General features: G+C 40.0%; 1 protein-coding gene across 1 annotated transcript; it reads right to left on the bottom strand.

The window, feature by feature from the left end:
- Positions 1 to 10,166: 10,166 nt before the first annotated feature.
- Positions 10,167 to 13,320, bottom strand: LOC111205182 (protein ACCUMULATION AND REPLICATION OF CHLOROPLASTS 6, chloroplastic-like). Its single transcript, XM_022700624.2, has 5 exons — positions 12,761 to 13,320; positions 12,180 to 12,656; positions 11,159 to 12,101; positions 10,702 to 10,835; positions 10,167 to 10,618 (listed from the first exon to the last, which is right to left on the bottom strand). The coding sequence occupies exons 1-5, from the start codon at positions 13,259 to 13,261 to the stop codon at positions 10,325 to 10,327; spliced, it is 2,349 nt and encodes a 782-aa protein (XP_022556345.2). The 5' UTR covers positions 13,262 to 13,320; the 3' UTR covers positions 10,167 to 10,324.
- Positions 13,321 to 15,342: the final 2,022 nt, after the last annotated feature.

Here is a 15,342-nt window from a genome sequence, read left to right on the forward strand (position 1 = left end):
GGACGACCCACACCAAGGGTTAGAGATGAAATGCCAACAATCAAACAAGAACATGACTGACCGTCCAACCCAACACCATGGTCCGGAAGCGCTACATGACGGGCTAAGGACAATCCGGTCAGAGTCACAAAATTTACTCCACGACCTAGACCAGTTCGTCCATTAACACGTCTCGCTAACTCAAGGCTTAAGGCTTTGCAACCTACACCCAAAGTTAACGGTTCCGTTAGATCGAGGCCTAAGGCTTTTCAACCCGTACCAAGACATAACGTTGTGTTGGTTCGGACTAAACCAATATCATTTGGACCCGTTAATTTTTAAGTTCAATTCTAATTCTTTTAAGATCATTTAAACATTTTAGGGATCCCAAATCCAAATAAAACGCAACGGAAACATAAAATGTTTTAAGAATCAAACCGTAGCCAAATGCACTGCAAATCTACTCTGGTGGCCTATGCGTCCAATCCTCTACAACCTGGTCTCCTGCAAAAACGACAACGAGAGTTGGGTGAGTAACGTAAGGTCAGTCAGGGAGCTGGCTACCTCTACCCAAAACCTAGTAGCTAGCCCTGACGACCCAAAAAAACAATCAACTTAGCCTAAGCGCAATAAAAAAAGCTTAAGGCTAATCTGAAAACACACCGACTAAGGTATGCTCAACCTTAATCTAATAATAACAATCCTTGGCCACACGGACAACTACTAAAACGGATCCCTTACAAGTCTAACAATCAAGACTCGATTAAAGACAACACCGTATATCGGTGCTATCACTGACTCGAGGGTTCTGAAACCCCCAACACAAATAAGACTACTCAACACGACACAACACTCTAACTCGGGCCCTGGTGACATCGTGTTCTTCCTCTTTATCGGCAATATCCTATCTCCCTACCACAAATGCCAAAAGAAGGAACTTTCAACCGACTGTGGCCCACAGTCCTTCGGATCAGCGCGCGACAGCCCACAGTCCTTCGGGTCACTGCCAAATTACACCGTCGTGTAATCACTCAGCCATAGGCCATGACCCCGTCTATCTGAGTCTTCCCGATCCAGCGAATAAGGAGTTTCATTGAACCCGCTGAATATGGGGGCGAGGAAACACTAGTCCACCCCAAAACATGCCTAGCATGGGCGGGTTTCGCACCTGCTATCGGCATAGCACTCGACACACAATCCCTAGGAAAAACCTAAGGGACAAGACTTCAACCCAAAACTAAACAATACATAGGAGTCTACGACAATATCCACTAATACTCGTAGTCCAGCCTATATGGCATAGGACCCGTAGTATCAACATTAGAACCAGGAGATCGGCCTATATGGCCAAAGATCCCCTAGACAACAACATTACCACAATCCCTGCACAAACAATAATCACTACCAAGCAATCATCACTAAGGCATGTTTAATCCATAACTAATCAACCAAGTAGTAAATAATCAAGACATGCAGCTCATCTCAATCTCAATTCTACAATAATCGATCATCCTAGTCCTCGTCAGGTTATTATCTCAGTCTTAATTCCCTTTCATCTCAGCTTAGCCCGTGCTAAACTGAGTCCGGTTTAATAAATAACCCTAAGGAATCTATCATGGAACAATGTGAACATTCTACTCTATATGAATACTCGATCTTCCCTAAGTTCCAAGTGGAACTACTCACACAAACCAACTCACAGTGTTCTAGGCCGCTGAGCAGATGGTTGATCATAGATTGCTTAGCCAAAACCCAACGTCAATGCCTTGATTGGACTGATCATAACTTGGACAGAGCCTCCTCTAGCTTCTGGATAGTATTTCTGAGCTTCCCGACAGAATTTCGGTCCTCGGAAACTCTCTAAAACTCTCGTATCAGCTCAGAATTTCTTGCTTTCTTTTTCTACTCTTTCTCTCATGTTTTTATATTGTCTTGGACAGGTCTGGATGTGGAGAAATGAAGTGTGGGTCGTGGGTATTTATAGATATCTTCAGCGAGTAACATCGAGCCACACAAGCGCTCGTGTGTCAGCCTGCATGCTTCCAGTTACATGCGCGGCGACACACGGGCACACACATGTACTGAGGCATGTCCCAGACACATGCAGGGAGACACACCAACGTCCACATTTCCCTCAGCATGCACAGCCCTCATGCGTTGCGACACACCGGCCTCTGCATGTCAGTCCGCATGCGCAGTTCGCAGATACTGCGACACCTCGAGCTACGACTTGTCAAGCTGCATGTTCAGCACCCATGCACGTCTACACCTCTTCGTTGTGTTGACACTCAGCTGCTGATATGATAAACAGAACGTTCTGGCCATATGCATAGAAATACCTCGAGCTTTTTGGTCGGTTTACGCGATTTTTGACCCTTCCGGCATATTTTCGACCCGCGATCATTCCCGAATATTTTTCCGCTCAAGTTCTGATGAGCTAAATATTCTTAATAGACTCCAAAATATTTCTGACCTTGATGAAAAATATTTCCCGAGTTTCCAGCTTACTCGAAAAATATTTCCCGAGTCTCCAGCTTACTCGAAAAATTTCATAATACTGAAATTAGGGTTTTTGCCCAATTTCAGGTTTTCCCATCGTACTTCGATCCCATCGTGCGTACTTACCGTCCTTCTTCTGAATTATGATGTCTCTGAATTAATATTCCGTTGATACGAAGTTTTTCGGATTACTTCGTGTTGAAGAAACGTCGTTCTTCTAAACCGTCGAGCTTCTGAAACGTCGTGCTTCCAAAAATGTTATGCTTCCAAAACGTCCATCTGATCAATATAAGACATCTTCTAACTATGGTCGAACAGCTTATTTGACTCATAGGTCACTCATGATCAATTCTTCGACCACTTTGTTCTTCAAAATTTCTCGATCGATCTTTACCGCCCGCGATTCGACCACCAAGTTGATGTTCGACCAGTCTTCTCTTTTCTTCGAATCATGTTAAGTTTTATGTGATCAAAACTCAACATTCCTTCTGATACTTAGACTCCCAAACGCTCGGCTCCAGATTCTGATTTTTGCGCTCTCGACCATTTTATCCCAAAGGGCAGGTTATCACATTCTCTCCCCCTTAATAGAATTTGTCCTCGAATTCTTTGTTGCATAAATGCCCAGCTTCAGGGCACACTCCTCCTTGATACTTTGTGTTGGTGATCTCTTCTGGAATGACTCCGTCTTGTGGTCTCCATAGACACTTCAGATTTTAGACTCGTTCCATCTTGATGCTTCTCCAAGAATTCTTCTTGGTCGAACCTTTTCTTTTCCTCTCGAATTCCCATGGCTCATCCATTATCTACTTGTCCCCATAATATCTTTAAGCTGTCTACCAATGTTCCTTGAGTGTCCTCCTCAAGGTCTCCACAATCATCTTCGTAACTCTTCAGCTGAATGATCGCTGGATCATCTTCTCTTACTCGGCCATAACATCTTTACTTCTGATGATATTATCTTGTCCTCTCGTTAATACCATCCTTGCACCATATCACTCGAATCCTCTTCTCAAACTCTCCTTTATCAAATACTGATGAAGTGAAGCCTTGTCCCTGTCCATTGTCCAGTCCATACCACGGTCCAGTCTCTGAATCTTTCTTTCCTCTTTCTCTTCGGGTTTTGGGTTTTTGGCCTTGAACTCTCTTTACTTTAAGGTTTTCATCCCTTAAAGTCTCGATCAACAAACACACTTACAAGCTGCAATTTAACGGAACACTTCATATGCAAGTTAGCCAACCACTACACAAATAATCTACTAGCCAAACAACTTATCGCAAGGCTAACTAATCACAATACTAACCAAGCAACCTAACTTGCAAAGCTAACCATCAACCTAACAATTCTATCCAGGCAACCTAGCATTCCTATCCAGGCATTCTAGATTCCACCATCTAATCTTAATAAGGCGGTCTAAGTTTCCAATGATACTAACAATTTGTGTGATATTTCAACCATTGTAAATGTTATGTTAGACCATATATCCAAGCGATCTCCATTTTTCATTTTGCAAACCACATAACTCAAATATTCAACATCAAACAAGAACATGCATACTTGAATAATATGGTCACATAATTACTAAATAGATGACCCAAACTGATAACCATTTTCACTACAAAACATATCTTCCATCAAATATACATATACTTGACAGAAAAACATCCTTTATAACTACTGATGGTATATCATACAACAAAAGGGACATAGCCTGTCACATAACACAACAAAAGTCTATACACCGCTATATCACAACAAAAAGTTAGTACCCAGACTTACCCGATCCTAAGCGTCTAAGGACGCCATACAGAGAGCAACATAGAGCAGTTGGGACAGCGCCCCCACTATGGTGATTCCTCCCCCGGTTGTGCACATGGTAGGTAGGGTATCTCCAGCAAGTCCACATATCTCGGGCAAAAGGCAGCCAAGTGCCTCACATCACCGCACGCAAGGCACATCGAATACAGGCCTGGTCCACCAAGATAACTCGTAGTGTGGTATGGGTATCCGTGAGGATCCACATACGTATCGCCGACACCAGTAAACACATCGCTACCTTCTCCATAGTGAAAGGACTGAGGAGCGTAAGGATCTCCAAATGAAGTTGATCCTCCGAGAACATAAGCTTCTCCCATCGCGGGAAAGCTAGATGGGTCTCCGGTCTCGTACATCATATGAGGGAATGGTAACTCCGTCGTGGCTGTCTCCATGGTCGGAAAGATGGATGGGTCTCCAATCTCGTGAATGGTATGAGGAAGTGGTAACCCCTTCATGTCTGTCTCCATCGTCGGAAAGATATATGGCTCTCCGATCTCGTGAATAGGATGATAGTATGGTGACTCCAACGGCTGAGTAAGCGGCTCATCGACAACCATCCCTTTTGGGTAATGCAATAGTGGGTCGTCCTCGCCATCTCTGATACACTCCATAGGCTGATAGAGGAGTGTCAACCATCCCGTCTCAAGCTCATACTCCTCGTCGATCCCCAGGATAAGAGTCAACTCAGGTAATCCCGGTGATGTAGGAGAAATGGGGAGCTCAAACGCCTGTAAGGGTGGGGAACCATATGATATGGAGGGCGTCCCTACCTTCGGCATCGGTGGCTCTACTGAAGACACCTCCATGACAACATCATCTGACTCGGTGTCATCATCCGAAATGATAATAATAGGTGCTGGAACCGCCACATCGTCTGACTCATCCTCAGAAATGAAGATAGGTGTCGTGATCATGTCAGGCACAACCTGATCAAAACTCTGGGGGGCAAAAAGGTATGCCAATGTAGGACTAGGTAAAACGTCGAAATCCTCCATCGCACTGCAACTCCATCCTACCCTACCAGTACAACAACATGTGGAATCAAGTTACAATATATATAGGGGTTAGACAACATTCTAATAATACAATCTATTTTACCCCTTCCCAACGATTGGACACGACCGGATTTCCTAGAGAGTGCATTGGCGACTCTTTTTGACTCGAAAAACATTGAAAACGTTTGAAAACACGGGAACCAGTGAGCATAATTGTAACCATGCTCTGATACCACCTCTGTAACACCCCCGAACCGTCCTAGGCATAGGTCGACCCACCGGCCAACAATCAAACAAGAACATGACCGACGGACGACCCACACCAAGGGTTGGAGATGAAAGGCCAACCGGCCAGCCAACAATCAAACAAGAACATGACTGACCGTCCAACCCAACACCATGGTCTGGAAGTGCTACATGACGGGCTAAGGACAATCCGGTCAGAGTCACAAAATTTACTCCACGACCTAGACCAGTTCGTCCATTAACACATCTCGCTAACTCAAGGCTTAAAGCTTTGCAACCTACACCCACAGTTAACGGTTCCGTTAGATCGAGACCTAAGGCTTTTCAACCCGTACCAAGACCTAATGTTGTGTTGGTTCGGACTAAACCAATATCATCTGAACCCGTTAATTTTTAAGTTCAATTCTAATTCTTTTAAGATCATTTAAACATTTTGGGGATCCCAAATCCAAATAAAACGCAAAGGAAACATAAAATATTTTAAGAATCAAACCGTAGCCAAATGCACTGCAAATCTACTCCGGTGGCCTATGCGTCCAATCCTCTACAACCTGGTCTCCTGCAAAAAGGACAACGAGAGTTGGGTGAGTAACGTAAGGTCACTCAGTGAGCTGGCTACCTCTACCCAAAACCTAGTAGCTAGCCCCGACAACCCAAAATAACAATCAACTTAGCATATGCGCAATAAACAAAGCTTAAGGCTAATCCGAAAACACACCGACTAAAGTATGCTCAACCTTAATCTAATAATAACAATCCTTGGCCACATGGCCAACTACTAAAACGGATTCCGTACAAGTCTAACAATCAAGACTCGATCAAAGACAACACTGTATCTCGGTGCTATCACTGACTCGAGGGTTCCACAACCCCAAACACATATAAGACTACTCAACACGACACAACACTCTAACTCGGGCCTTGGTGACATCGTGTTCCTCCTCTTTATCAGCAATATCCTATCTCCCTACCACAAAGGCCAGAAGAAGGAACTTTCAACCGACCGCGGCCCACAGTCCTTCGGATCACCGCACGACAGCCCACAGTCCTTCGGGTCACTGCCAAATTACACCGTCGTGTAATCTCTCAGCCATAGGCCATGACCCCGTCTATCTGAGTCTTCCCGATCCAGCGAATAAGGGGTTTCCTTGAACCCGCTGAATACGAGGGCGAGGAAACACTATTCAATCTCAATTCAACTATAATCGATCATCCTAGTCCTAGTCAGGTTATTATCTCAGTCTTAATTCCATTTCATCTCAGATTAGCCTGTGCTAAACTGAGTCCGGTTTAATAAATAACCCTAAGGACTCTATCATGCAACAGTGTGAGCATTCTACTCTATATGAATACTCGATCTTCCCTACGTTCCAAGTGGAACTCACACAAACCAACACACAGTGTTCTAGGCCGGTGACCAGCTGGTTGATCGGAGAGCGCTTAGCCAAAACCCAATGTCAATGCCTTGATTGGACTGGACTGGACTGATCAGAAGTCGGACAGAGCCTCCTCTAGCTTCTGGATAGTATTTCTGAACTTCCCGACAGAATTTCGGTCCTCGGAAACTCTCTAAAACTCTCGTATAAGCTCAGAATCTCTTGCTTTCTTTTTATACTCTTTCTCTCACGTTTTTATGTTGCCTTGGACAGGACTGGATGTGGAGAAATGAAGTGGGGGTCGTGGGTATTTATAGATATCTTCAGCGAGTAACATCGAGCCGCACGAGCGCTCGTGTGTCATCCCGCAAGCTTCCGGTTACATGCGCGGCGACACACGGGCACACACATGTCATGAGGCATGTCCCAGACACATGCAGGGAGACACACCCACGTCCACATGTCCCTCAGGATGCACAGCCGTCATGCGTTGTGATACACCGGCCTCTGCATGTCAGTCCACATGCGTTGTTCGCAGATACTGCGACACCTCGAGCTACGACTTGTCAAGCTGCATGTTCAGCACTCATGCACATCTACATCTCCTCCTTGTGTTGACACTCAGATGCTGATATGATAAACAGAACGTTCTGGCCATATGCATCGAGACACCTCGAGCTTCTTGGTCGGTTTACGCGATTTTTGACTCTTCCGGCATATTTTCGACCCGCGATCAATCCCGAATATTTTTCCGCTCAAGTTCCGATGAGCTAAATATTATTAATAGACTCCAAAATATTTCTGATCTATATTTTCCGACTCTCCAGCTTCCTCGAAAAATTTCATAATACCGAAATTAGGGTTTTTGCCCAATTTCGGGTTTTCCCGTCGTACTTCGATCCCGTTGAAGAAACGTCGTTCTTCTAAACCGTCAAGCTTCTGAAACGTCGTGCTTCCAAAAATGTTATGCTTCCAAAACGTCCGTCTGATCAATATAAGACATCTTCTAACTATGATCGAACAGCTTATTCGACTCATAGTTCACTCACGATCAATTCTTCGACCACTTCGTTCTTCAAAATTTCTCGATCGATCTTTACCTCCCGCGATTCGACAACCAAGTTGATGTTCGACCAGTCTTCTCTTTTCTTCGAATTATGTCAAGTTTTATGTGATCAAAACTCAACATTCCTTCTGATACTTAGACTCCCAAACGCTCGGCTCCAGATTCTGATTTTTGCGCTCTCTACCATTTTATCCCGAAGGGCGGGTTATCAAAATGACGGTGGTGGTGATGATGTCAATGTAGAATAAACATAATACATATAACATTTCATTTCTATTTTATTTATATAATGTAGAATAGAACAAAAAAAAAGATCTTTTTCCGATCAAATTTTTGTAAGTAAGTAGTAACTGATGGCGATGGAGAATAAGTGAATCTGAGGGCAACAGAGAAGAAAATGGAAGATGTTGAGAGGTGATAAGAAAATAGTGGTGATAATGACGGAGTGAATACCGTGTCGATTCGATTGTGCATGTGGAGGTGGTTAAGACGAAGTGGCCAAAGGTGTGTGTCCGTATGTATGAAGAAGAAACAAAAATTTGATATGGAGAGGAAGAGGAAGAAAAAAATCAGTTAAATGTGTGCATTAATAGCAGGCACAATTTTTTAAATCATTTATTTAATATTTATTTTAATCATTAATTCTCAACAGATTATGTAAGTTAAACTGAGGAGTAATATAGTATTATTACATAAAATACAACTGTAGATAAAAATTAGGGTTTTTAGTAATCAAATGAATTATACTCTTTTTTGAATGCTATATGATGCAATTTCCTTACTTCTTATATGACGGTTACCCTCTTTCAGAATATATATATATATATATATGTATTTGACTTATTACAATCCGGTTCATGTTTGGTTCAATTTGGTCAGACCAGATTCAACAATTTTTTATTTTAGAATACGGAAAATAAAATATAAAATGCATTTATATTTTAGATGATACGGTAAAAATTGATGATAAGTGGGAATTATTGGTTTGTGTATTTCATTAATTTAAAAATTAAAATGAAATTCAGTGTATACGTTGAAAATTGTTAAAGATATTCAAATCTTGTGTCTAAAGAAGAATATTGTTTTCTTTCTAGTATTTTATCTTTTACTCGGAAATAGAAGCTTTCATCTAGACAATGGAAAATAATAAAGAATTTACAACAGATTCATGTAACACTTGCAACGGAATGTTTTCAATTGTTGAAGATAGTTTTAAAATCAGAAGAATTGCATGTTTTTGCAATATATCTGAAGGACTTTCAACTCCTGAAAGAAAATTTCATTCATTTCAAGATTATTCAGATACCCCGATCATCCTCTAGTAAGTGAATATATTTTCTTACTTTTGAACTCTTTTCTGCGAAGACAAAACATTGGATCCTCTCTTGACAGTTTGACTCAGCATTAAATTGCAGGTAGAAGACACAATACTTAAGGAAACAGATTCTACAGAGGCTTTTCCAGAGAAATATTCAACTAACTCTTCTTCAGAATTTGGGAGACAGCAAAGGCAAATAACTGAGCTTTGTGCTTTATGCAATGTACCATTGGTTCACAGAACCTACATCTTCTTGCTCTTCAAAGGTGATCCATCTGAGTATGTTTATATGGAAGTTGAATTCAGAAGGCTATCTTTTCTGAAGCAGACAATAGCTAATGACGCGGAAACATTAAGGTTTCTTTCAAGCACACCTTCTCATCAAGTCGCATCAAATATCAACCATATACCAATAATTATTATGCTAACCAGTTCCTGTGGTATCTAATCCGGATACAAACGCGAGAAGGAATGCCTTTCAAGGTAAATACCAAAGAAATTTCTATGGAACGAGAGGACAGAAGTTTACCAAAAATGGGGGGTGGAGGTGAACTCAAAGCAGAGAAGCATGCAGGTGGCATACAAAGTGGACTAACACACAAGACATGGAAAACATTAAAGAGAGTGCTTTCTTGTGTCTAAGCTTCTTGGATTTGTTGAGCCAAGTCGAATGCCGAAGGAAATGTTTGGCCTCATCCTGTTACCTAGAACGAAGAAGGTAAAATCATCCGGCTGGAGATTTACCAAATCTTTCCCGGTCTACGCTAGACCCGATTATAACAGAAGCACATACGAACAGCTCCTGCTCATAAAGTTGTGAAAGGCATGGATTGTAATGTAAGATAAGTAACTCTCTTGACATAATATGTACCTGACTGAAAAAGAAACTTGAATTGTAGCACTTATATTGGGGAGTGACAGGAACCTGAATATTTCCGAGTTCATTTATTGAACACTAGCTTAGCAGGAGAATATACAAACAAAGAGAAAATCGCAAGTTCAGACATGCTACATATGAACCCCATATTATGATGTAAGAACAGAGCCTTCAGTGATTTTCCATCCTCCTGACTTGGACCAGAAAGCTTCGTATCTTGTTGTGTAGGTTCTGACATCTGTAGCATTGTTTTCTGGATGAACCAAATCAGATAGACAAGCAGACTCCTCCAGAGTTGCTTCAACCAGAGCACGAGTTCCATCAGCTGAGACAGTCACGCTGTCAACGGAGAGTTTCAACAGTGTATAATCATACACCAACCCGAGCTGCTTAGTTTCAGATGCTCTGTCTGTCCAGATCTTCAGCATTCTCCCATCCAAAACCTATAAAATTACCAGACATCGTTGCAAACACTACAACCAGGTTTATTAACACAATCGAGTGAATTGTAACTTTATTCCCTTACCTCTGGCAACATTTCTATGCAGTGATCACGCCCAAAGGCCTGAGACTTGATCTTCTGCCACTTGCTCACTAGACTCTCTGCAGTCCTAGCATCCATTCTGGGAAGCGCTACCGAATCCTCGGATTTAACTGGCCCTAAGTCAGAAAAAAGATTATTCGAAGGAAATAAAGTTTTGGACAAAACATAGTAGAACAATTTGCTAAATAAGTTATCCTAAAGAGAAATGTTAAATACACTGCACTACAGCTCCAACTCTTGTCTACAGTTTGATCAAAACATTCAAGCAGCATATGTACATGTTGTGAGTGAAATCTACTCAGCAACTTCTTAACCTCGGTTCTAAATACTCAGGATATCTTTTGGGGCATGTATCAAGTAAACGATCTACTTTCATTCCTGTTAATATCTACTTTTGAGCAATAAGCTTGTATAAAATTGGCATCCTTTGATCATATACCTATGGTACCAATTTCAGATGCCGTAGAGGAAGTCATATCCTTGCGTTGCAACGATGAGCTGCCGCCTTTAATAGACATATACCTCAGGCTGGCCAGCGAAATTATTCCAACAACAACACCGGCAGAGAGAATCTTTACACTTGCCTCCTTTAGCTTATCAGCATTGGACTTTTCTACAGTAATTGCATCGACGCTAGACTTTGTATCAAAGATTTCGGATGCTCCTTCAGTTGCTGCACTTAAAACAGCAGTCTCATCAACATCATGTCCTACATTGTTACCAGCATGATCTACAGTAGACACCGTCTCTTGCGCATCTGAATAACGAGAAGGAAAAACTTTCTGCAGTGCCTGTATAGCACTAGCCTTCGCATGCTCAGCTCCCATCCTTGCCATAGCTGCAGCAGCTGCTAAAGGAGAGCCCTGAACTACCTCCACTCTTTCCAGGTAACTCAAAACCATGGGATCATCGTAATAATCCCCGAGTTTAAATTGTTTATCTTTGGTATCTCTGAATCTAGGAAAGACAACCCCTGCCAACCAGGTCTCCAATAATTTGCAGAGCCCAGGGAGGTCGTGATTGTCATCACGATTTGAATTCTCCAAGACAAAGTCAACAATAGCTGGATTCCTGTATTGTGAGTCCTCACTGTCTAACCCCAACCACATACGGGATTCGTCGACTTTGCCTATAAGCAGTGCACAGAGTCCCCTCTCGAGACCAAAGTCTACCTCCCAATTATTTCTTGAGTCATACAGCATCGCAGGAATCTCCATAGCCATTACCTTAGCCTGCTGAAGTTGCTGGAATTGCTTATCAGCGTCCTGTAAGAGGTGGGGTTTCTTACCTATAAAAGCTTGAGCCACAAGCGCCAGCGCAACTTCATAAACTTCAAATGACTCTGCTGGAATATTACTCGGGGTAGCTACAAAAAGATCAACCTATGACACAAAGAGCAGAGATTAGAATGGGGAAACCAATGCGAAAATCATGATAAAAAAAAGGAAAAGGTTTCAGACTTGCTCAGATGCTGTCATTCGTAAAAACGCCTCATTCATAAATTTCTCACGTGTAAGACCACCAACAACAGCTGATGCTCCGCCTCCTCCAACAGACCACAAGATATTGCGTACACCGCTTAAACCATCTTGTCGTTTATCATCCCCCAGAGGTAAACCAAGAAGCTCCAATACATAACGCGGAGTGATCTCTTCCAAAGTCTCATCAATCTGGGCACGTAAATCAGGTGCAAGGCTGCTGGCTCCTTCCTCCTGCAAAAGCTTCAGAGCTTCCTCAACGAACTCATATCCAGTAATAAAATCAGGAGGATCTAATGCCATTGCATCCCTGGAGATGTCAACAAAGGCAAGCACCATAACCAAAACCACATCTTGCTTGAAGGACTTAGGCAACCTCTCCTTAAGCAAGGCTTCTCCTACACGAAGAACAACTTCAGTCTCACCAGCTTCTTGCAGTACACAGAGAGCACCAGGAACCTTCATTGTATTTATGATTTAAACAACAACCAAAAAAAAAAAAAAAACATCTTTTATCCTGAGAAATGAAACGACCAAGAAAACAATTCAAAATCCCAAATTACCTTATCCCAAGGAACATCAGTGATGACTGTAGCTTCCTCGTCATCAAGAAGGCTTTCGTTGTACCCTCTTCTAGACCGAGGATTCGAGAGCGTCTCGCAAGCAGCTTGAAGGATCTGTCTTCTGCTGATTAAAGCGTCGTCACTGAAACCGAATTGAGGGGGTTTTGAAACCCTAGCTTCAAATGCTCTTCTGATTCCATCAGTTAAGAAATGCGTCTCCGCTCCCAAAACCTGGTAGAAATCGATGGGAATGGGAACGTGGCGTTCGGGACGGTCAATAGACAGTGGCGGAGAGGCCAAAGTGGCGGTGGCGGTGGCGACTGAGGAGGAATCGGTGGTGAAATTGAAGTCGGAGAGAAGACGGTCGGCCCATCGGCTGGCGGAACAGACAGTGGTTATGACCGGAGAGGAGGGTAGGCTACGCCGGAGTTTGGTCGCCGGTGGTAGTCGGCAAATCTGAAAGGGGAAGAGGGCAATGCCGAGGTGACCTAGAGCTTCCATTGGAGTTTTGTTGTGGATGTAAATGCCTTCTTTTTCCTTTTGTTCGTATTATCCACTTAAGCGTTGGTCGTCTAGGGTTTATGTTTTTTTTTTGGTTTTGAGAGGTAAAAAATCAAATAAATTTATTTTAAGAAAAACATATTGAAGTGTTGAAACGGTAACACCGGTTCATCTTCTCTTGACAACAGCATACTATTTAAGTAAAAATGTCGAATAAAACAAAATAATAAAATAAATAAAAAACGAATAAAAATGCCAAGACATTTAATAAAATTAACTAGATGATAATTCCATCCAGAGCGAGTTTTTATATTAATATTTGTTCATTAAATTGTTTTAACATTTTGTAACACTACAATTTTTATCGATTATAAAATGACGAATACAAATATTAGTTTCTTAAATGTTTCATCGTTATTGAAGAGTTAATGTATTTATATTAATTATTTTTAATATTTCATATGCAGAAAAATAAATTAAATTTTACGGCTAACACAAATAACCAAAACCAGATAGGCAACATCGATTGTAAAATGTAAAATGACGATAGGGGATTAGGCTTTCTAACTCTCCATAAGTGATTTTATTTTCTGCCTCTATAAAATTGTGTGTTTTGTTTTTGTTTCTGTTTCACTAATGTGAGTTTTGTTTTTTTTTTAATTTTTTTTATGTATTATGTGAATTACATAAAAAGATGGACATCTATAAAAAAATTAGTTCCACTCCAGATATACCATATACATATCTAAGAATCAAATTTTTGAAGAAAATTACCGGCAAACTATATTCACAGTTTAGTGTTTAAATTTAATATATCAAGTTGTTATAGAATATAAGTGCAGACTTGAAATATAAATGTGTGTCTAGCATATATTCACCAGCTTTTACAATTATAATAGCAAAATATGGTGTTAGGGAAAAACAAATATTAGACGAATGATCCAATCTCTCATTCTTTGAACAACCTCAAAAGGAGGTTATTGAAATGTTGTCATGATATTTCATCAAAAGTTTTTTAAGAATAAAAATCAAGACTAAAGTATTTAATCTAAATGAAATAATATATATATATATAATGATTCCGATATTAAAAAGGGAAATTGCCAAAAATACTATTTTCAAAGTACCACTTTTCATGTTTACACTAACTACTTTTACCCCATCTTTAATGAAGGGTAAAAGACATTTATAACATTTTGATTAACTTTGACAAAAAAAAAACATATTGTTAACTAATCTTATATATTAAAACAGAAGTCACAACCTTGATTCATGTGTGATTTTTTAAAAATGAACCTAATGGACCTATTCATACAAAGTCATGTTACATTTAATCTCTAATCTTATCATTTAAATTTTGGCCATACCAGAAATTTTTATTGGGCTATAAATAATTGGATTTAAACAATAGATGATCCATTAAATTTATAGATAGTATAAATAAATATATATAATTTAATGTTGTAATATTATACTTCCATATGTTAAATATTTAAATATTTGTCGATGTTAATTTTTAAAATTATATATATTTTTTTAAATAACAAAAATCATATTATCTAGCAATGATTAATCTTTACTACCTTAAACCAATGAAAACAAATTTTAAACTATATAGTTTATTTTAAAAATTAAACAAAAATTAAATGTTAAATTATTTACTCGATAATATAAATCTATGAAGCGAAAAGTTTAATTTTTTAAAAACTTTCTAAAACAATGAAATGTTACCATATCTTTGAATATGATAATAAAAGAATATTTTGTTAATCTTTATATATATATATTTACGATTTTAATAATGAAATAATAATCCAAAAAAATATATATAGAAAAAGATACAAATACATGTAAAAGTTTGAAACAATCTATTCAATGAAAAAAAATATACCGTAAACTTATTATGTTTTAAAAATTGATAGACGCATATATATTATAATATATACCAATTTAGAATTGAAAACAAAATATTTATATAAAAATAAATGAATACAAAAATCTGCGCGGTTACGCGGATCGAGATCTAGTCTAAACTTAAAACATAACTCAAAACTCTAAATCATCAACTCTAAATCCTAAAC

The sequence above is a fragment of the Brassica napus genome, chromosome C4, assembly GCF_020379485.1.
Source record: "Brassica napus cultivar Da-Ae chromosome C4, Da-Ae, whole genome shotgun sequence".
NCBI classification, from domain to species: Eukaryota; Viridiplantae; Streptophyta; class Magnoliopsida; order Brassicales; family Brassicaceae; genus Brassica; species Brassica napus.

Coding starts and splice junctions, on each gene's coding strand:
- LOC111205182 (XM_022700624.2), bottom strand. CDS start 13,261: ATGGAAGCTCTAGGTCACCTCGGCATTGCCCTCTTCCCCTTTCAGATT. Junction 12,657..12,760: donor CTGATGTTCCTTGGGATAAG/GTAATTTGGGAT, acceptor AATACAATGAAG/GTTCCTGGTGCTCTCTGTGT. Junction 10,836..11,158: donor ATCTGAAATTGGTACCATAG/GTATATGATCAA, acceptor TTTCTGACTTAG/GGCCAGTTAAATCCGAGGAT.